The sequence below is a fragment of the Pleurodeles waltl genome, chromosome 3_1, assembly GCF_031143425.1.
Source record: "Pleurodeles waltl isolate 20211129_DDA chromosome 3_1, aPleWal1.hap1.20221129, whole genome shotgun sequence".
NCBI classification, from domain to species: Eukaryota; Metazoa; Chordata; class Amphibia; order Caudata; family Salamandridae; genus Pleurodeles; species Pleurodeles waltl.
In genome coordinates this window covers 1,964,493,748-1,964,515,708 of record NC_090440.1, presented here as the reverse complement: position 1 = coordinate 1,964,515,708, position 21,961 = coordinate 1,964,493,748, and the positions used below count along the sequence as shown (strand labels likewise).

Sequence of the window (21,961 nt, the reverse complement as noted above, 5' to 3'; positions counted from 1 at the left end):
AAAATGAATATTAATGAGGTAGTTGGCAATTCTCTGCCTATTAGGAATTGCAGCCATCACAGGGATGGTGGCCTGCTGAGGTTAGCAGACCACCATGTCTGTGATTGCTTTTAAATAAAGCAATCTTGTGTTTTTTTAAATGCAGTCCCTTTTCATTAAAGGAAAGACTTGTAATTAATGCCGATATGGAAAAAAACTTCATGCCACACATTTTATGAGTGGGTTATTTCACTAATATAACTCCACTCTTATGACATTTTTGGCCAGGTTTTTGGTAGTGGCATCAAATGTAGGTCGACATTTGATTAGGGAGACATTTATGTAAGAGATATTACTGGTACAAGTTTGGATGTCTGCACGTTCTACCATGTGGCTTGCCTCCAAACTCTCGCTGTTATCTTACTGCCTGCGGAGTCCAGGCTGCACTTGCCCTATCTGCTTTTGCTATATGCCGGTGCTGAAGTCAGTACCAAGTAAGCTTCTATTAACCACAGCAGCCATCCCTTCTCCTTTCAGATGTGTCTGCAAACTATCTCCGACTGAAATTCATAGATAAAAATATACTTTAAATGTATACATTCCTAAATTCTTGTGGGCTAAACATATGAACGTTATAAGAAGAAAAATGTGACCAGCATATTTGGGGTGTCCATTAATATCGGCATTGGACTTCTGGCTATTGTCCTCGGGCACTGGGAAAAGCTGTCAGGGGAAACAAGGATGCTTCCTTACCCTCAATTCCCACGAGTTTCTGTTGCAGGGCAGAGAGCAGTCCATCCAAAGCAGAGTAGTTAGTGACTCGGAAAAGATGCTTGTCATCTGGGTCTGATGCAATCAGCTGCAGCTCAACCATAGCTTTACTCGAGCTGAACGCATTTCCTACCTGTGATGGATGCACAGGATAATTACTTCAAGGTACAACATAACAATTTTCTACTGTCAAGGGTTCTGAGACTTTCAGATGCGTGTTTAAGAAAATGCAGGGAATGAGGCCATTCTACTACTTAAAATTTTAATCACATTGTAATCTTCATCCTATCTATCAATTCATTGTTACTTTTTGACCCAACTCCCATCATCTACATCTATCCAGTCAATATTTTTAGAATGCCTTTTTGTACAAAGAATCCCCATTGTGATAATAGCTCTATGTATATCTTTTCTATAGCACACAGTACATAGTTTACTTGTTTCAAGGTGCTCTTTGATGCTTCATGTCGTGAATGTCACATTTGTAGGGGCGATCAAGTCTTCATAGGGTTGTCTAGGTTACAATGGCCATGCCTCGTTCTAAAGACACATTAAAAGCAACAGAGGCCCAAAATAACTAGTGCACTGCATGGGTACTCGTGCAATGCTAAGCAACACTTTGCAATACATAGATGTTAGTGATAATCGACTTTCAATGTCGAAAGAGATTTTGCATTGAAAATTGACACAAGTGCAAACACCACAATGCTTTGCGTAGATAGGTGCAATAGCTGCTGCCACCTTCTCTTCAGTTGCACAGTCAGTTGTCCAAGGCTTTTGAGTCCATCAACTGTAGGCAGTGCAGTTCTGTAATTTTGCACACGTTTTATCACATTGTGTGGGTGATTTACTAACATTTTGCTGTGGGTTTGCATCATAAAAGTGATGCAAACAAGCACAAAATGTTTTGTTTTTTTGTTATTTACTTTCCAGCGCAAAACTTGTTTTGCACAGGAAAGTTGCCTAAAAGTAACACAAAGCAGTGCAAACCACTGGTTTGTGCTATTTAGCAACATGGGCTGTTAAATGGGTTGTAAATGGGCATTACCTATCTACCAAAAATGTGAGACAGGATTTTACACAAAAAATAACACCTTTTGAAACCAGGTGTTATAAGTTGTCTACACATACTCTTTTGTACTGTAGCACAAAAGTGTGTGCATGGCGCAGAGCAGCAAAAATATGTGCCAGCACCAGGGAGAGGGGAGGAGAGAACCATTTCTCTATAGATATGGCACTCTCCTGCTACCTCCCTGTCACGCAAAGCAGTGCAGCATTTTTGGCTGCTGTGCTGCATTGGATGACAGTTTGATTAATCTGGCCCTGTGCCTCTTCATATCACACCCGTTCTTTTTTTTACCCTTCCACATTCCTTGATGTTGTTCCACCACATGATTTTCTACCTGATGCCATACTCATTCCTGGTTCTTGCTTGGCTGTAATCTGGAGCACATAAAAGACTTCTTGGTGTTTAGCTCCCCTTATTGATGATAATTTCTACCACCTTTTTGGAGAAATTCATCTTTCTTTCCTTACTTGAGTTTTCCTTCCTCCCTTAAGAAGCCCCTAGAGTCTCCTCCTACTCCTGTCGCCCAGATAGCAGCATTTTTATGGTGTGCAAATTATGTCATCATACAAAAACAGCTGTCCTTCACCTTGTCAACTATTTTGCATTTGTTTATGGTGCACAGTGCTATCCCACAGTTTGCATGACAAAATATCCATGCCAAAAATATTGTCAAACATATTGAGGAAACAAATGTCACCTTTACATGTTTTATATATAAAGTCAAAAATATTGACAACAAATATATAAAAGACCGCAATATTGTCATAAAATATATTATATTTATATATTATGTACAATTATATCTATATATTATATTTTTTGTTCTTTATATTTACATTCATAAACTGTACACACATTTATTTAATCTTTGTAATAATTATAATATAATACATATATATATATATATATATATATATATATGTATATATATATATATATATATATATAAAATATTACAAACATATAATCAAAATATATACTCTAAAATAATTGCAAAAAATAAACAGATTTGAGAAATAAAATTATTATGGAAATATAATAAAAATACGTATAATCAATTATAATTATAAACAACATATATATGTATATATATATATATATATATATATATGTACTTAAAAATGTAAAGCGTATACAATTACACCATTTAAATAGAAAATTAAATTAACAGAAAATTATTGCTACAAAAAATAATTAAAGATAAATAAAAAAATATATAAATATATTAAAACAATCTAAGAAAATCAGAGGAAACAAAAAATTCGACATGGAGGGGTTAAAGATAGTACTCCCACTCCAATCTGAACAATTTTGGATTTTGGAGGGGACAGATTTGCTATTCCCAATTGACATAAGCAACAGTATGGAAAATGTTAAACTTTAAAAAGCTCAACTGAAATTCTCCCTATCCTAAATTAATATGAAATAAATTATCTATCTATCTATCTATCTATCTATCTATCTATCTATCTATCTATCTATCTATCTATCGATCTATCTATTTCCATAAACATATCAAAATATTTTTTACATTATAACTTTTCTATACATTTTTAAACACTAAATTCACTAAATTAATATATACAATTATATAAAAGAATTATATACATTTAAAAAAGTAAAACATTGATTTCAAAATACTTCCCACCCCCTTCCCCTAAAGTTAATTTCATTAATAACAGAAACGAATACCTTAAACATAATAACACTATAACATTAGTTGTTATAAAAAGAAACCTTAAACATGCTATTATTAATAACAAAATTATTAAAAACAATTAAGATAATCTATTATCTAAGTAACCAGTTGACAAATAAAAAAACGTTGGCATAGTTTTACATTTCTCTTTTAAATAGCTAAAAAACAAATTTAAATGTATATTTTTAATCAATTAAAAATCAATATTTAAAATACTTCTCACCTTATCCCTCTACAGATCTAACAATCCCTCCAAACAATGACATAAAATAAAAAATAAAAACCTTAGAATGTATTACCAAACTAAAAAAATAAACCCACGCTAAAATATAAATGAACATTAAAATAATTCCAATTTATAACCCAAAAACTAATGAAACCCAACCAAATAATTAGAAAACAACATTATGTTCAATAGCCATAGTTTAAAAAAGTTATATTTGGTAAAGCTACATTTAGAAAAATGATATAAAATACTTCAAAAATGATACCCTTACCTTCTTTATTCTCTCCCACACTATTTTTGCCATAATCATATTTTTGACACAATATTAGTATTGCATGATACTGCTGAAATTACCACTAATGTAATGTATCCCCAGTGTTATACAAAGAGGGCCACTCTATATTTTATTGTCATTAATGTAATCATTGCTATGAGATATAAAGTAAATCTGGCGATGCACACATTTTTTCTTCTTTAAGCAGCACTAGTGATTTTTATGCATTTCTGTGTGAGGTTTAGCAAACCTGGGCCTTACATGTTATAGGCATCACCTAACACTGGTGGTTGATACAATGTATCACAAATCAGAAAAGAGGTGTTAACATAGGACATGCATGATCTGAATAGAGACACAGGGTTTACGTACATTTGAAAAGCATGTGGTTTAATTCAGAGTTTAAGATGGTAAAAAGCTGATTATACCATCAATCAATATGAGCAAACAAGGTCTGCATTACACATGATGACCAGGTTGCTCACCTTGGCTTTAATAGGGAAATAATTTTGGGGCAGCATAGTGGGTTTTTGTTTGAGTAGACAGGGTGAGTGTAGGACTAGTATCTCGCCAGTAGAGCCCTGGTGATTCAGGATTTTTCTATCCCATTTAGATTCTACTGCCTCAAGGTTCTTGGTCCTAGATGAGAATTTCTTATTGTTCTCAGTGAATGGGAGGTGTATTTGTGTGTTATAGGCATAGGAGTGAAGGTGGTGGTGTTGGAGGAGTATCATTTACTTGAGCAACGGAGGTCATTTAGACCATGGTGGGTGACTCATTAGCCCACAAGATTAGGAGAAGCGAATGCCTTCTCTTCCCTTCCCATGATGTACTTCATCAAGTACAGGGATCCACAGAGGTGGGCTATCCATGCCCCTCAGTACAGCCACTGGAGCAAAGACACCAAACATGACATAACTAGCAGCTCCCAATTGGAAATTACAGCTTCCAAGACCTCCACAGCCACCCGGGGCACCTCAAGGCAAAGATGTTAGATTTTAATGCATTTTTCTTAGATGAGGCTTCAGGCTTGCACCTCTTTTTTGTGCTTTTGAGCGCCATAAAAAAAGACTAGGTCAGAAGGTAAAATCTTTGACCGGGATGAACCTGCTCCGTGTATTCATCCACTCTCCCCATCTCTGTCATTGTGAATTTGCCCATAGGTCAAGGTCTACCGCTTAAATAGACTATCTTTGGTGCTAAGCTATTTTATGCACTATTCTTACTTATAATTTTAAACATTGATCTTTCCTGTTCCCCTTACTAGATTTTTGTAGTTTTGGTGTAATTTGGTTTGTTAAAAGTGACTCTACTTTTCGAATTTCGTTTAATATTTTTATTGTTTGGTGTATTAATTTTTACTGTTTTGGTGCTGCATACATACTTTACACAGTGCCCTAGGTTAAACCTGTCTGAGTTACAAGGGGTTTGAGCTCAGGTGAATTTAATGACTTTGGGGTTCACCAAGAGAAGTAAGCATCATTATTACTTGGGGTGGGCGAATTGCCCACCCCTAATAACAATCCACTTAGTGCATCAGGTTGCACTAACCTTCTGTGCAGGAACCAACAGAAGCGATGCTCCTATCCATTTCTCTCCATTACCACTAATATCTGCATATACTAGAAATGCGGGCCAGTGGAAGAACCTAGGAAACGGGGAATGTGATAACAGAGGAAATAGAAACATAGGAAACACAAGAATTCACACCCCACTCATCAATTGTGGGGCTAAGGATAGCAGGAGGAGTGTCTCTCTACAAAATTAAAGATGTCTTAATTAACTTGTCATTAGAGTACTGTTAGAGCTGTCAGCCTAAGGGTGCTCTACCCCCAAACTTTTTGCCTCACTTCCTCCATTTTTGCTGGACTTACTTTTCTTGACCTTAGGACTGTGTGTACTTCACCACTGCTAACCAGTGTTTAAGTGCTTGTGCTCACTCCCTTTAAATGTGGCTACATTGGCTTGTACCCAACTGGTATGTTTAATTTACTTTTGAGTCCCCTGTAGAGTATACCATATGTCCAGGGCATGTAAATCAAATGCTAGTACTGGGCCTGAACCACTTATTCAGTAAACGTTCAGTTAAAATAGGGTCCAGAAAAAAGTAAAAAATCTGTAGTGGCCATGCAGGAAAGGCAGATTTACTACAACCACCATTACCACTACCACCATCATCATTAACACCAACACTACCATTATCACCACCATTACCACTATCACCATCATTACCACCACCATGATTACTACTGCCATCTCCGCCGTTGCCAACACCACTGCATTACCACCACTATAATTATCGTTACCACCACTATTACCACCACTTTCATTATAATCATTAGTACAACATAACCACCATTATGAATATTACCAGGACCAGCATTACACTAACACTATTGCCAATATTCGTACTACCCGCACCCTCAACACTAAAACCACTAGTGTCACTACCACACTGCCCCACCAGGGTGTACTTATGTGTTTGTATATTTAAGAGCATTGTGTATTTGACAGTGGTATGTGTGCAAATGAAATGGTTATGTGGACATTTGAGATTTTATGTAAGTGCCTTATTATTAGAGATAGTACTTACCCCTAATAGTATATAAATGCTTTAATGTTATGAACTCAAGCAGAAAGCATTTAAGCATGCCTATGTTTGCAGGTGTCTTCAATATAAAACCAGGCCTATTGGCTTTTCAATGTTTGTTTGCACTGAAGATCACCTTGTGTCATGTGAATCTTGTGTGTTTGCTGGGGAGCGCCCTTAGAATGTAGACATAGGGACGCAGGATCTAAACTGTGGCACTTTTGATTTAGTTTGTTCAGTAAAGTATTAATCATAGATGAGTAATATAATATTGTATGTCATGAACTCACTCCTATTACATAGCGCTCAATGTTCATCATCTGGGTCGAGCTGATCACTGTTGTCAGGTTTCTTTCATCCATGAATGTCACCCCATCGGTCAACACAATGATGATTTTCTTTGCATTCTTTTTTGAACCATGTTGTTCTATGAAGATGGAATCCCTGTGAAGAAACGCTGGGAGGTCAGTGACTGGAGCATCATGGCTTTCAGTAGCAACACAGAGGAAAGAGATAGGAAGGCATTGTTGAAGAGGATGTTAATTGCCATCTGACCTTTCCCATCAGCCTAATGTTAACATCTGTATATAGGACATTATCAAAGTTGACAACTCAAATACATGAGATAGTAATTCTTGGTAGAAAGCCTATAAAACCTGGGTCTAACTTCCAAGTGTTCTCAGATAGAGACCTCTCTAACTATTGTGTCTGTTTGAACATACATGATTAAATATTGGTCAAAGGGGACACCAAGGTTGTAAAGCTCTATCACAGGGAACGCATGCACAGTATGTATTAATGATATCTCACAGTCCACTCAGCTGTGCAGAACAAATAATATTCATTTGATAACTTTTTTCTGGTAGGTACATTCTTCCCCTGCAAAATTCCTTTCTTATGAAGTATATCCTAAATTCATACAGGATCTGGAAAATTTGGAACAGTCACCAAGGCCATTTGAGCAGCAATCAAATTACTTTTTCTGCATGAAGTAAATAAATGCTTCTGCCAACATCATTCACACTTTTATCCCCTCCCACATATCTGTTCAGAACTATTTCCCATGAACCAAAGGCCAGTGAATGGCAGAACTGCATCAGAAAGAAGCTAGACAAAACATGGAAAATGGGAGGATAAAAAGCTATTTTATGAAAAGGGATGAATGGATCAATCAAACAATTGTTGCTGAGAGCTAGTAAGGTGTTTGCTTCATGGATACCATCAGTCCACAGACTTCTTATCTTATGAGAGGCTGAAAGCGTAAAGTTATTAGCAAATTGGAGGAGGGAAAAGGAATAAGTGAACTGAAATGTAAGTCCAAATCCAATAATTCTGCATAACTTCTTGATTTAAGAACCTCCTTCTCAAGCAACGGAATGAACAGTATAATGTGTGAATAGATGACCACATATCCATCAGACATATGTCCAAGGAAGAAATATCCATGTGAGGATCTGAATTCACATCAACCTGGAGTGGGCCCTGAAGCTTATGCAAATTCATTCCTACTAAGCTGTTAACATAGGTTGAGAAATATTACAATCTGTTAAGATATGACCAACTTAGAAATGGTCTTTGCACAATTTTGCATCTGCTAAACCCAAAAGAACTGGTGATGAATTGTACATCATTTTATTCTAAAGACATAGAAACTCAATATCATTTTGAAGTCAAACCAATGGAACCTTTAGTCTGTTACAGAAGCCGAGGCATATGGAATTTTGAAATAACTGCATGAAGAATGAGGGCCACAGAAAGACATTTTCTCTTCAAAACAGGTGAGAAAGAGGCTTCTACAGACAAGACCCGAAGCTTCCACATCCAGCAAGATGACGTGAGACAAAGGAATGGACTTCAATATAGCGATTTTCAAATTCCAGGAGTGCATGAACTCAAATGACAGATGGAAGCCTCCGTTAAACAGATAAACACCCTATTCAGGTCCTAGTGTGGGACCACTTGCAGTTCTGGAGGAAACCTATTCACTAGCCTTTCCAGAAACTGTAAAAGCGTGTGAATCAGGAAATCTAAAAATTGTTACAGTGTTTTATTAAAGCAGATAGGAAAACAAGAAAGCCTTTGCCAGTGCTGAAAGTCAGGCTGCTCTAAACTAGCAACAATAGAAGTTCAGAAACTGTATCCAAAAGACATAACAATGAGCCAGACCATATACAATGGCCTCAGACTCAAAGCCTTTTCCAGTGGGTCAAAAAGACAGGAGGAAGATCTATTGATGTATAGTAGAATCTGTGATGTATTCTCTAAAAGGTCCAATTTTTGGTAGAATTTTCCAATAGAGCAGTTTCCAAGATTGACCTAACAGTTCTGAATAAAATGTCCTTCTTGCTTCATCCAGAACTATGAGGTCCGTGGAATACCCAAATAACCTCAATTTCCTCTAAAAAGCAGCAATCAGAGGAACCAGCAATAAAGCAACCAGGAGCAGAAAGTCTCAGTTGACAATCATAGCACATCACCTGGAGCTCTGCTGGAGAAAATTTTGTAATCATAAAATAATAAGACCCCTCGTGCACCCAAGGGTGGAAAAAACATCTATTTGAGGGACTGCCCATTCATCAAAAAGAGCATCTGGCACCTTCAAGTGCAACTCCTTCTCATAAGACACTCTATGCTTCCATCACTTTCCCATTAATGGGGAGAGGGGGAGTATTCTGTAAAAGCTAATACTGCATATGCTCATTTCCATGATGTTAAAATTGATACTAAACAGTTCTAAAGAATGTCCATACTCACTGACAACCCTGCAACAAGAACACCACATTCTGGATGGGTGGTACCTTTCATCACATCAACTACTGACCAAAGTTATTCAAAGAGCGAGGATAGTGTTGGCCCACTTCTCTCTTCCTTTGAATGCCCATTTGTTTACTTCATTGTGGGTTGTCAGCAGGGGGCTGTGGACCAGTTTGCCAGAAGAAACAAAGTATCAAGAAATATAGTAATGGAGGTTGAAAACCCACTTAGTTGTAAAGGTTCGAATTTGTGAATCGGTTATGGTATGAAATTGATACTCCGAGTCAAAATGATGTATCCAAGTATATTCATTAATACACTTTTGGGACTTGGAGATCGAAGGCAATTGTTGCTGTCCTTTATAAATACAGTCTTGTAAATTAGTGACCGGACAGCTGACGTTTGTTTCGCCCCCTAGTGGTGAGTTCACCTGAGGCTTTTTTTAGGCTAATGGTAATCATCATTAAGAATCCATGGTTAGAATCAAATAAAGGTAATCGAGCTCGATGTTAGTGTTGGACTTTTGCTTATGCAGGGTCATCCCAAATCTTTTTGCCTCCTGCCTCCTATTTTTTTCTGACCTGTCGCTGTTGGTTTTTGAACTCTGAGCACTTTCCCACTGCTAACCAGTGCTAAAGTGCATATGCTCTCCGTGTAAATTGTATGTAATTGGTTTATCCATGATTGGCCTATTTGATTTACTAGTAAGTCCCTAGTAAGGTGCACTAGAGGTGCCAGGGCCTGTAAATCAAATGCTACTAGTGGGTCTGCAGCACTGGTTGTGCCACCCACATAAGTAGCTCTGCAATCATGTCTCAGACCTGCCACTGCAGTGTCTGTGTGTGTATTTTTACACTGTAAATTCGACTTGGCAAGTGTACCCACTTGCCAGGCCTAAACCTTCCCTTTTCTTACATGTAAGGCACCACTAAGGTAGGCCATAGGTAGCCCCAAGGGCAGGGTGCAGTGCATGGATAAGGTAGGACATATAGTAATGTGATTTATATGTCCTGACAGTGAAATACTGCCAACTTCGTTTTTCACTGTTGCAAGGCCTGTCTCTCTCATAGGATAATATGGGGGCTAACTTTAAATATGATTAAAGTGTAGATTCCCCTAGAGAGTAGATGGACATGTGGAGTTTGGGGTCCCTGAACTCACAATTTAAAAATACATCTTTTCGTAAAGTTGATTTTAAGATTGTGCGTTTGAAAATGCCACTTTTAGAAAGTGAGCATTTTCTTGCTTAAACCATTGTGTGACTCTGCCGTGTTTGTGGATTCCCTGTCTGGGTCAGTTTGACCGTTGGGTTGTTTTTCACCTCGCACTAGACGGTGACACAAAGGGAGCTGGGGTGTAACCTGCATTTCCTGATTAGCCATCTCTGCTAGGAGGGAGGGGTGGAGTGGTCACTCTCATCTGAAAGGACGGTGCCTGCCTCTGACAATGCCGGCTCCAACCCCCTGGTGTGTGTCTGAGGCCTTGCCTGGGCAAGGCAGGATTTCACAAGTAGGTGTGAGTCCCCTTTGAAGAAAGGTGACTTCAAAGACTAAAATGGGTATAAGAAGGGCACCCAAATCTACAGACTGGAGAAACACTTCTGGAACCAAGAGGAACCTCTGCCTGGAGAAGAGCTGATAGCTGAGGAAGAAGTGCTGCCTTGCCTGTGACTGTGCTTTGTGGAGCTTTCCTGCAGTGCTGCTTCTGCCAGAGTAAGAGGGCAAAGACTGGACTTTGTGTGCCTTCCATCTTGTGTAGAAATCTCCAAGGGCTTGAGTTAGAGCTTGCCTCCTGTTGTTTGAAGTCTCAGGGACAGCAAAGACTTCTCTCTGCCAGCACCTGGAGTCTCTGGAGAGACTCCTGCCCAGACAAGTGGTGCCCTATCCAGTCCCTGGGCCTTTGAAAGGAAAGCTGGTGGAATCCAAGGAAATCAACTTCTGACGACTTCGGACCGACGCCGCTGCTGAATCCGGTAACGCCGCCTGCACCTGACGCCGTGACCTTCGCTGGAACGCAACGCTCTTCACAGGCCCGACGCCGCAGCAGCCCCGCTGAAGTCCACGACTCCGTTGAAGTCGCCACACCACGTCGTGACCGACGCCGCTCGAAGTGCGCGGATTCAACGTTTCGCACAGACGCCGCTATCCCCGACTTCGCGCATCGGCTTGTTTTCACTCTTCACCAAAGGTACTGTACTTGGGGGTCTACACGACTCCGTGTCCGGCGCCGCTGGTGTCGGCTTGTTGGGAACGACTCCGTCACGATGCCGTGTTAACATCTCATCAAAGCATTTTTGTTTCTAAGCGCTATTTTTGAGTTTAATCTTTAAAAATTCATAACTTGACTTGTGTATTGTCGTTTTGGTCTTGTTTTGTTAAGATAAATATTTCCTATTTTTCTAAACCGGTGTTGTGTCATTTTGTAGTGTTTCAGGAAGTTACTGTGTGTGTTGGTACAAATACTTTACACCTAGTGCTCTGAAGTTAAGCCTACTGCTCTGCCAAGCTACCAAGGGGTAAGCAGGGGTTAGCTGAGGGTGATTCTCTTTTACCCTGACTAGAGTGAGGGTCCTTGTTTGAACAGGGGGTAACCTGACTGTCAACCAAAGACCCCATTTCTAACAGTTAGCAATTGTAATGGTCTGAATCCTGTGTGTGATTGACAGCGTTCTAGTCCTGCGCCATATTGGATAATGACCAAAATTGATGAGAAATGTCTCCCGCCAGCCCACAATTAAACATCGATCACAGACCATTATTTAAAGTCTCTGTAAAGCACACAATAGCAAACATACCAAAAAGGACCACACAATAGTGAGTCTAATGGGATCACAGCACACACTGCAGAGATTGCACCTTGATATAAGATTGTGTACCAGAAAAATGCTGGCATCAGTTCCAGAAGCCTCCTGATATCAGGAGTACAAACAAAACGGCACCACGGCTCCTGCAATTTTCTTCTCTACCGCAGAACCCATCCAGCCCATCCCTATGTATACTGAAATGGATAATGTACTGAATCCTGGTTTGTTTTAATGGGATAACAGGAGTTAGCTTAGCCTTTGGCTTGCAGACATGTGCCCCCGTCACCTAGTGACTTTTAACCTACTTAGCTTGCTCAGTCATAACCCATTTAATTATTTAATTCATCTAAGATGGCTGCCTTGTTTATAGTTAGGCCACTTGTTATGCTTTGCATTATCAGTGCCACCATGCTAAGACGTCAAGCTCAAGTGACAAAGACAAACAAACAGTAGGTGTTCACACTTAGGGATTTTCCCTCTCTATACTTTCGAAGGAATTGTTTATAATAATTGCCGTCCCAGGCATGTTTGTTATCTATTGTTTGGGAACACACCTACGTCAGGGGTCCTGGTAGATCTGTATAAATACATGGCACTTTAGACAGATAATCAGAGGGATTCCGACCAGAGGGCATCGCCACCATCGCTGATATCGATGATGCACGTCGTCTTGACGCTGACCCAGTCTTCGTGTCCCTGCAGAGTCTGAGATAGAGACCTCATTCCACAGTAACGAGGGTTGGGGGGCTCCTCTCATGGACATGGTATACCAGTATCATGAAATATCGGTCACATACCAAGAGCACCAGAAGGCGCCCTACCACACATATTACAAAGAGTGAGGCTAGGTCCCTTAAGTAATGGCGGACCAACGTGGCCTATGTTTGCCACATACACACCTCACCCAGGCATACAGAATATGCCAATAGCAGATCTGCAAGATTTATATAATGAATTAGTGACATTATATAGATGACTAGTTCAGTTCGTAATGTGAACTTTGAACACCGTACCAGCACGTCCAGCACCACCAGCACCTGGTGGTTACCAATTGGCTACTGGGATTAATCGACAAACAGTGCATACTATCATGGGTAAAGTACCCACAGAACGGGAAAAAATACCATTCTGGATTGCCCAGAAAACTAATCAGCTGGAAGCTGTGTTTCCCCATACGGGACCACAGGAAAAACATAGACTGCTCACTATGTGCTTGCCCTTTGGGATAGTCCCCTTGGTGGATGACTGCGCCACATGGGTAAAGTCCTCGCTGCCATATATACTACCACACATGGTACCCCGACACTTGTCAATTTACCAGAAGTGTTAAAACAAATACAGAATGAGCACGGGCTGCACCAGCCTTGGATTTGGGGATGAAATTAATGTGTAACTTTGACGCGGTTTCCTCAATAATGCTCAGTAATAACAAAGGGGAAGCGGTAGCACTGGCAATACGCCAGCGTCTCCGGGAAACTCCAACCTGGAACAAGAGAGACAGCTACCGAAAATAATTTCCGACACCTATATTAGCATAGGGCGGGATAGTTTGGGAGCCAAACCAAAGAAATTTGAGTTATAAGGTACCGCCCATAAGGAGGGTACAAAGCAGCCACAAGACGTCTCTAAAAAGCGCTGGGAGAAACAAAAAGATTTCAAAGATAGAAGAAATAAGAGAGCTGATTCTCCACACCCAGAGAACTCCGAAAGGAGGTATAATCTCAGAAACAGGGAGAATATCAAAACTCCTGATAGATATACTGATTCACGTCCCTCTTGTTCCTTTCAGGACACACCGGATAGACGTAGCGAGAGAGAGGGCCGTCCTTATTGACATCCTGAATACGTGAAACAAAAGAAAGACTCGTCGCAGTCTACCATTAAAAAAGAAGAAAGGACTCCTCAGCAAAAGCCACAGTTTAAAAAGAAAAAGGTGACAGCACTGACAGCTAAAAATGCCAGTACACTTGAGAACACTGGTGAAGAACAAGACGTGAGCAGTGACTCTGTTAGACAGCGCAGCAGAGGTCACGATATGTCACCAGAGTCTGAAAGATCATCTGGATGCTACAGCAACTAGCGATTTTATTGCAGTTAAAACTTCGGACGGCCGCGTTCTCCCACCCAACAGGGTTTATGATTTAAAAATTCAGATAGAGGGAGACGTGGAGCGCACCATTGGTGTGATATTCTGGGATGAACTTATTAGTGATATCCTACTGGCCGAAAGAGACTGGCCACCTGAACACATCCGTAAGCTCCTACATAGGGAAGATGTAATTTTGCCTTTTTTCTCCGATCTTGTTCCGGAAGCAGAAAAAGAAGCCTATGCTGCTGAATGGGCTTTAGTGCAGGCACCTGCGTTATACCTCAATCATGTAGGTTGAGACAAGGAGTTTCCTTGTCATGTTATTCCCGTTAGGTCTACACCACAACCGCAGCCACAATATCCTGTAAAACATGAAGCAAAAGCTCCGGTGAGGGAGATTCTCATCCAGCTTGAGTACCAGGGAGTAATTGAGCCCTGTACATCTGCAATGAATAATCCGTTATTCCCCATTGCAAAGCCAGACCATTCCTACAGAATAGTCATTGATTACAGACATTTAAATAGTCGTACATGCACATATGCTATACAAAACTCACATAGCACAGCACTAATAATATAGTGCGTAAAAATATAAAACTACATTAGACATATCTAATGGCTTTTTCTGCCAGAACTTAGCACACGAAAGTCGGGACCTGAGTGCATTCTCATTTGTCTCTCAGAAACGCTTTTGTCGTTTACCTCAAGCCTATAAAAACAGCCCAGGGATATTTTCAGCCCGTGTAACATCAATGTTACATGATATTGATTCCGAGACGTTGTCCGACGTGGATGATATATATCTCACAGACGACGACCTCAACATTCATGGTGGCAAGGGTCGATCCGATCATTTTGGGATTTGCAGATCTCGGTTACAAATTCAACTTTAAGAAAAGTAAGATTGCCTTTCTCAGTGTGCTGTTCCTGGGATATGAGCTATCAAACGAGGGAAAGAGCCTGGCCCAACACTTTCTAGAGAAATTTGCTCAACTGCACCCTCCTAACACACTAAAGAAACTACAGTTGTTACTAGGTTTCTTTAATTTTGGCATAACATACATTCCAGACAATGCACAACGTATCAAGCCACTTTATGACTTGGTTCAGCCCAATTTTTCTAGTAGACACTGGACAGTTGAACACACACGCATTCTTAGGGAAATGTAACAGGACATGCTAGTAGCTTAACACTTGCACACACGTGACAATAAAACAAATGTGGTCATCAGAATAATTGCTGGTGCCTTTTTGATTTACTTATGTCACCTTCAACGAGGGTGACACGGTACCCATAGCATTTAAATCACATTTAAACTCTAATGCAGAACAGCATTTTGCACATACAGAAAAGATTCTGACAGCAGTTCAGATGGCCGTCATAAACGAGAGACCACTCGCCCAGGGGAAACATATTATTGTGGTTTCCCCAGTGCCAGCCTTAAAGGCTGTCACCAAAGCAAGCATTCCCAACGCTAAAGCATTACATCCACGTTGGATACAATGGGCAAATTCTCTGACCGCCACTGATGTTGATTACATTTTTGATCCAAAACTTCAGACATAAGAGTTTCTCCAGTCCGAACAGGAGTACCCCGCTCCTCTAAATATCTTGCCACTAGACAGATACCATACTGTCATATACACTGATGGTTCAGCACAACTGGCTGTAGGTACTAAACATCAATATTCAGCCGCTTGCGCAGCAGTGAGCGGAGTGATGGAAGATGGAGTCTTCCACCCTAACAATACCTACCCACAGACCTGAGGGGACTGCACAGCTCAGTTGGCTAGACTTAAAGCTCTTATACTAGCGCTCGAACACACAGAGCCAGGAAGCCTGACTTTAATAGTCTGCGACTCATACTACTGCATCCAGTCATACAATGATTACCTTAATCATTGGAAGCTGAACGGGTTTAGAGATTCAAAAGGGAACACCACTAAACACAAAATATTGTGGGGGAGGGTGACTGATCTTAAGGATAAGCTACCGTGTGTTCATGTAGTACATACACTGGGCCACCAACATGTAGGAGTACACGTTACCGGCAATACATTGGCTGATGAAGCGGCCAAGGCAGCAGTAGCTACGGCTTCTGTGGCTGCAGTGAGTCATTCACAAACGAGATTGGATAATGAAATATTAACTACAGTGAAAGCTTCAGCTGCAGGCAAGCCCCTTCCAAAGGGATACCCTACAAACTATACATACCATATCAGTGCACAGAATGTTGCCTACGCAACGATTCCTGGGGTTGGAGATTGAGTGATCCCCAACGAAGACCAGAGATTAGATCTAGTAAAAGCAGCGCATAAGGGTGTCGCTTCTGCACATGCTGGTATTTCAGCCACAATAACACTCTTACAGAAACGCTTCTGGTGGCCTGGTCTATGCAGACGGACAAAGAAATATGTCCTTTGCTGTGACATTTGCCAGCAGGTAAAGGGCTCTAATATCAAACGCCCACCGCAGACATCCCTCTTAGTGTCCAGCAGGCCACTACAGTGTGTGTACCTGGACCATTGTGGTCCTCTACAGCCTATGGTGCATATAAATATATTCTAGTCACTGTAGATTCTTGTTCTAGATTCCTGTGGGTATGGCCACAGTGGTCGGCTGACGCTCGGACTGTTATAAAAGACTTGCTGATCTTTTTCGGTACATATGCAGTTGAAGCATTCCACTCGGACCAGGGCCCTGCAGTTGCCTCTAAGGCATTCAGGGACACCATGGGGACGTTGGGTGTTGAACTCCATTACTCCTCACCATACCATCCCGAGGGAAATTCGGTCGGGGAGAGGCGGAATCGTGATCTAAAGCAGTCGTTAACAGCTTGAGTATTAGGTTCAGGCCGCAGCTGGCTACATCATCAATGTGGGGTCCAGAGAGCATTGAATAATTTGCCAAGACGGTCCTTGGGGGGACGCACTCCTTATGAGGTTCTCTTTGGGATACCTATGTATGTCCCAGATCTTGATGCCTCTGGTTTGGTGTCAGCAGAAACACCATTTGATATAAATGAACGTCTCACTGTCTTACAGGAGCTTCAGCTATTTCGTGATGATAAATCATCTACCAGTGCTGCCACTTTAGGAATAAGGGATTTAGCAAAAACTTCGACTGGCTGGATTCCTAAAGTTGGGGATCTGGTTTTTGAGAAGATCGCTGTGAAGAAGGAATTTGGTCCATCATACAGAGCACCTGTACTGGTCTTGGGAATTCAAGGTACCTGGACTGTCATCTTACCACCACTCTCTGGTTCTTGAACAAACAGATTTATTTCCATTGATGACATCAAACTACACCATGTGGCTGATCCTTCGCAGTAGACCAAGAGGTCCCTTGGGTGGTTTCCGAGCCCTTCTCACTACCCAACAGGACATACATCTACAAAGTAGGATGGACAACATTACTGCGGACTATGCAACAATGTCCAATGCTGTTCCAGATACCTCCTTGACCATGGGGAGGGCGGAAAATGAACTCTTGCTAGTTCCAATCACCACTTCAGTGACCACTCCTGTCCAAGATGTGGCTGTTTTTTACACAAACATTTCACAGGCTGTTGACACTGTCTACCAAGAGCCTCCACATGAAGTGGACCAAAGTACAGACAATGCACCGGCTATCGTGTTTGCAGAGACTGCCTCTGGCTACTTCAGAGACATTGATGACTTTTCTTCAGACTCATCCACTACTGTGATTGACAATGTTTCAACAAGAAGTAAGCTGTATCAATGGCTTAAAAAGAACTATTTAATATACCCATGGAACTACTTATGGTTCTGTCTGACATTTTCAGCATTATTTTTATGGTTTGGTTTTGTGACTGTTTTCTTTTTGCTCATAAATGGTCACTAGAATCCTGACTGCTCCTCTGTTGAGCCTGTTGCTGAAATTTTAACTCCATATCATTCCTCACATAAGGTCGGAAGAGACTTGTCCCTTGTAAATGTTACAGCAATACCAATTTCTGATGGGATTGTGTGGGACAAAGTTCCCTTTGATATATACGGGCCTACAGAGATTATTCAAATACCATACGTGTTCAAAATATCTATGACAGATGTAATTGCACCTGATGTTGTCTCTGATGACTGGGATGTCCAAAACAGTTGATTCCATGCTAACTGAAATGAAGGACTATTCCGCTTTTGAAAGTATAATGTATATGAACATACAATGAATTATGGGGAAATGTTCTGCTATAACAATTGGGGACATTACTACCTACACCGTGCCACTAGACACAGACCAGTATTAAACTACACACAGTGGGAACACTGTTCAACACCACCAGTGGGGAGCCCAAAATACTATAGTGATACATTTACATATTTTTCTGGGCATGACACTAAAAACGCGGAGTTGTTTTATTTTAAATTACCTCCAGCACAAATTATAAATTTTTTGCTAACTGATACAAAACTGATTTATTCAGATCCCTTTGTTTCCCGGCTCGCAGTTGAAGGTTGCGAATACTGGAAGAGCCCTATTGCCTTGAAAAGTGTATGGGGAACAGAAGATTGGCAGATACAGGGTAGGGAGGCTTTATTTCGAGCATGCCTGATTCCTGTGCAAATGATTTTCTTAAATGACACTATTCAGCAGACATCATGTCTGGGGTTAGCAAAAATTAAAGACATGAACACGCCCAGTATCCTCACTCCGGCAAGGTTTAAAGATTGGCAGTATTTCCTTAATAGAACCGGGGAAAAGCTAGATGCAATGGTTAAGGCTGGTACCTATAATTCTTCACTTCCAGTCCCGCTGGGTGGTTAATATGGCCCACTGACACTAATGAGTGTCAAGCGCGTTTCTTGAACTCTTCAGGGGGGTTTCAATTAACAGACCAGAACCTCACTTTGTATCGGGTCAACATACAGGTATAATTACAACATACAGTGTGGGTAAACTGTGCCAGCAATGGGTACAGACTAACACGTTAGCCGCAGTTAAGAAACATCTGAACACTCTTTCTGAAGATGTAGACTTGCAGGATTTTCTGCTGGGTCCTAGAAAACAGCGCTCAAAAAGGTTTCTATATGCTATGTACAATGAAATCTGGAAACTTTCACAGATTGAGGCTGCTGCGCGTTTAAGGCAATTGGATAAGGAAAACTTAAAGAAGGCTTTAGTTTTCGACAACGGCATGAATACTCTGTCCAACAAGATTTATTCACTGTCAAATATAGTGTTGTCTGCTGCTGATATCACTCAGACAGACTTGTCCCAGTTATATCATGGACAGACACAGCTACGTTCCATCATGCAGCTGGGTTGGACTCTACAGACACTGAAAAATGGCCGCATTCCATGGAAATATATTAACAGGAGTGAATTCTTCACTGCTTTTAATTTTTCCAGAGAACAACAGACAATGGCTAAAAGGGAGGCTAGTTTCACCATGCTTCACATAGAAAAACTAGATAAGTTGCCCTTCACATTAGCAGAGAGTCCTTCAACTATCTGGCTCTTACATGGCATAATTAATTTACCCATTTCGACCTTTCGTTTCTCAAGCTGCCTGAAACATCTTGCAGTGGGGAGGTACGAGCAACTAGGAGATAGCTATTTTAAGGAAGAGTGGGAGTTGCCCTTTAAATATAAATGTCTGAACGGCGAAACAGAGGTCTTTCTTAGCGGAAGCGAATGTGAGACTGCTGTTAGTCATTCAATGATATGTAGGCAGGTGTCCCTTTAGAGTCTTTGCACTGCGGGGGTCGCGAACTTGGCCTGTTTACTGAAGGGTACTCCCGTCCCTTTGATTCGCCCAGTATTTCATGTACTTTCTAATGGAAGTAATGTGGTACTGAATGATCAAAGTTGTTGCGGCATGAGACCAGAAATTGCCTACGCAATCTCGCTCTCGAAGGCCATTACGTGTTGTGGACATGTTTTAATCCCCCCCACACAAGAGATAAAAGTATCTGACATGTGGCCCCACATATATACTATTAATGTGAACTATGACAAGCTGAGCAGGCTAAAGGCGCTATTGTTTCAAAAACAGGTCGCCTTGACATCCGCAAGAGAGACGTATGCTCTCCAGATTGCGAGATCATCAGCCGAGATACAATCCCTATTAAATACCAACTTCCCCAAGCACTATGGTGAACTGGTATCCAGAATATTCAATGCTTCAAGCACTACTGGGATTGTCCATTTCTTTAAGGCTGTTGGGTCTAGTTTCGTGTCCATCTTCCAGACTGTCTTCGAAGTTATCCCGTCGGCCATTCATTCGCTCTTTCCAAGTGTGTTTGGTGGCTTTCCAATTATTTTGGCTTTGATTGGCGGACTACTACTGCTATTTCTTCTGATTCACAGTGGTTGTTTCTTTCCAGCTACGCAGCGCAATGGAACCGCTCCCACCAACTCCGCTGTGCAGTGAACACATGGTTCGGATCCTCAGTGCACCCTTGCTGGTGGAACTGGAGCATGACTGGTCGTTGTCATTTCGGCCCCTTCTCTGGTGCATACAACCAGTTTTGCACTGCATATAGTACCTCTTTGAACATCTGCCTATGGTCTGTCTTGCTGTTGCACCAAATTTCCTGTGGACCACGAACTGCTGATGTCCCCGATGAGGGTTCATACACGGTCATGCCCCTTGAGACTGAGGTTGCTCCGCGAGGCCACCTATGAGCCTTCCGTTTTAAGACCTACCATGGACGATGGCACTGCTGCCGATGACTTTACACTAGAGACTACTGCTCACTACTGCTCTGTGGATCCGTTTGTCCGCCCAGCACTCGACTTAACATCAGATGACGTGGACTTATTTTTTAGGTTCTTGGTTGGTGACTTCGATGACAATCTTCAAGATCACGCTTTCAGCAAATAATTTGATGAATTGGCCTGCCATTTCCCGATTACAATTATGCACTTAAATTGACTTTGCTTTGGCACGCTGTGCTTGCCATGGTTGACATTAACATCTCTGTATATATTTTAATTGAACTGTTTTTATTCCTTTTTTAACACATTTTAAAGAATTATTTTGCTAGTTTATATGCTTTTAGCTTTTTATTTCAGAGCAATTTTAGCATTTGGGTTCCTGTACCTTCGTCATACCTGTTACAGCAATGGGGAGGGTGTAGTAAATTCTAGTTTGTTTTAATGGGATAACAGGAGTTAGCTTAGCCTTTGGCTTGCAGACTCGTGCCCCCGTCACCTAGTGACTTTAAACCTACTAGCTTGCTCTGTCTTAGCCCATTTAATTATTTAATTCATCTAGGATGGCTGCCTTGTTTATAGTTAGGCCACTTGTTATGCTTTGCATTATCAGTGCCACCGTGCTAAGGTGTCAAGATCAAGCGACAAAGAGAAACAAACAGTAGGTGTTCACACTTAGGGATTTTCCCTCTCTATATTTCCAAGGGAATTGTTTATAATAATTGCCGTCCCAAGCATGTCTGTTATCTATTGTTTGAGAACACACCTATGTCCTGGTACATCTGTATAAATGCATCGCACTTTAGACAGATAATCAGAGGGATTCCGACCAGAGGGCATCGCCACCATCGCTGATATCGATGCTGCACGTCGTCTTGACGCTGACCCAGTCTTCGTGTCCCTGAGGAGTCTGAGATAGAGACCTCATTCCTAGCTAACAAGGGTTGGGGGCTCCTCTCATTGACATGGCATTGGCAGATTAGGTTTAACAAACCCAGCTCTCCTTTAGGTAGGAGGTTAGGCCTATC

General features: G+C 41.1%; 1 protein-coding gene across 2 annotated transcripts in view; it reads right to left on the bottom strand.

Annotated features, from left to right (window-relative positions):
- The window catches only part of ITGAE (integrin subunit alpha E), an 874,109-nt gene that overhangs the window by 574,082 nt on the left and 278,066 nt on the right, over positions 1 to 21,961 (bottom strand). For both annotated transcript variants that reach the window (XM_069226334.1, XM_069226335.1), the window contains exons 10-11: positions 6,899 to 7,052; positions 733 to 883 (exon numbers count right to left, since the gene is read on the bottom strand). In XM_069226334.1, the coding sequence (XP_069082435.1) occupies positions 733 to 883; positions 6,899 to 7,052 (305 nt within the window). The remainder of the gene's footprint in view (positions 1 to 732; positions 884 to 6,898; positions 7,053 to 21,961) is intronic.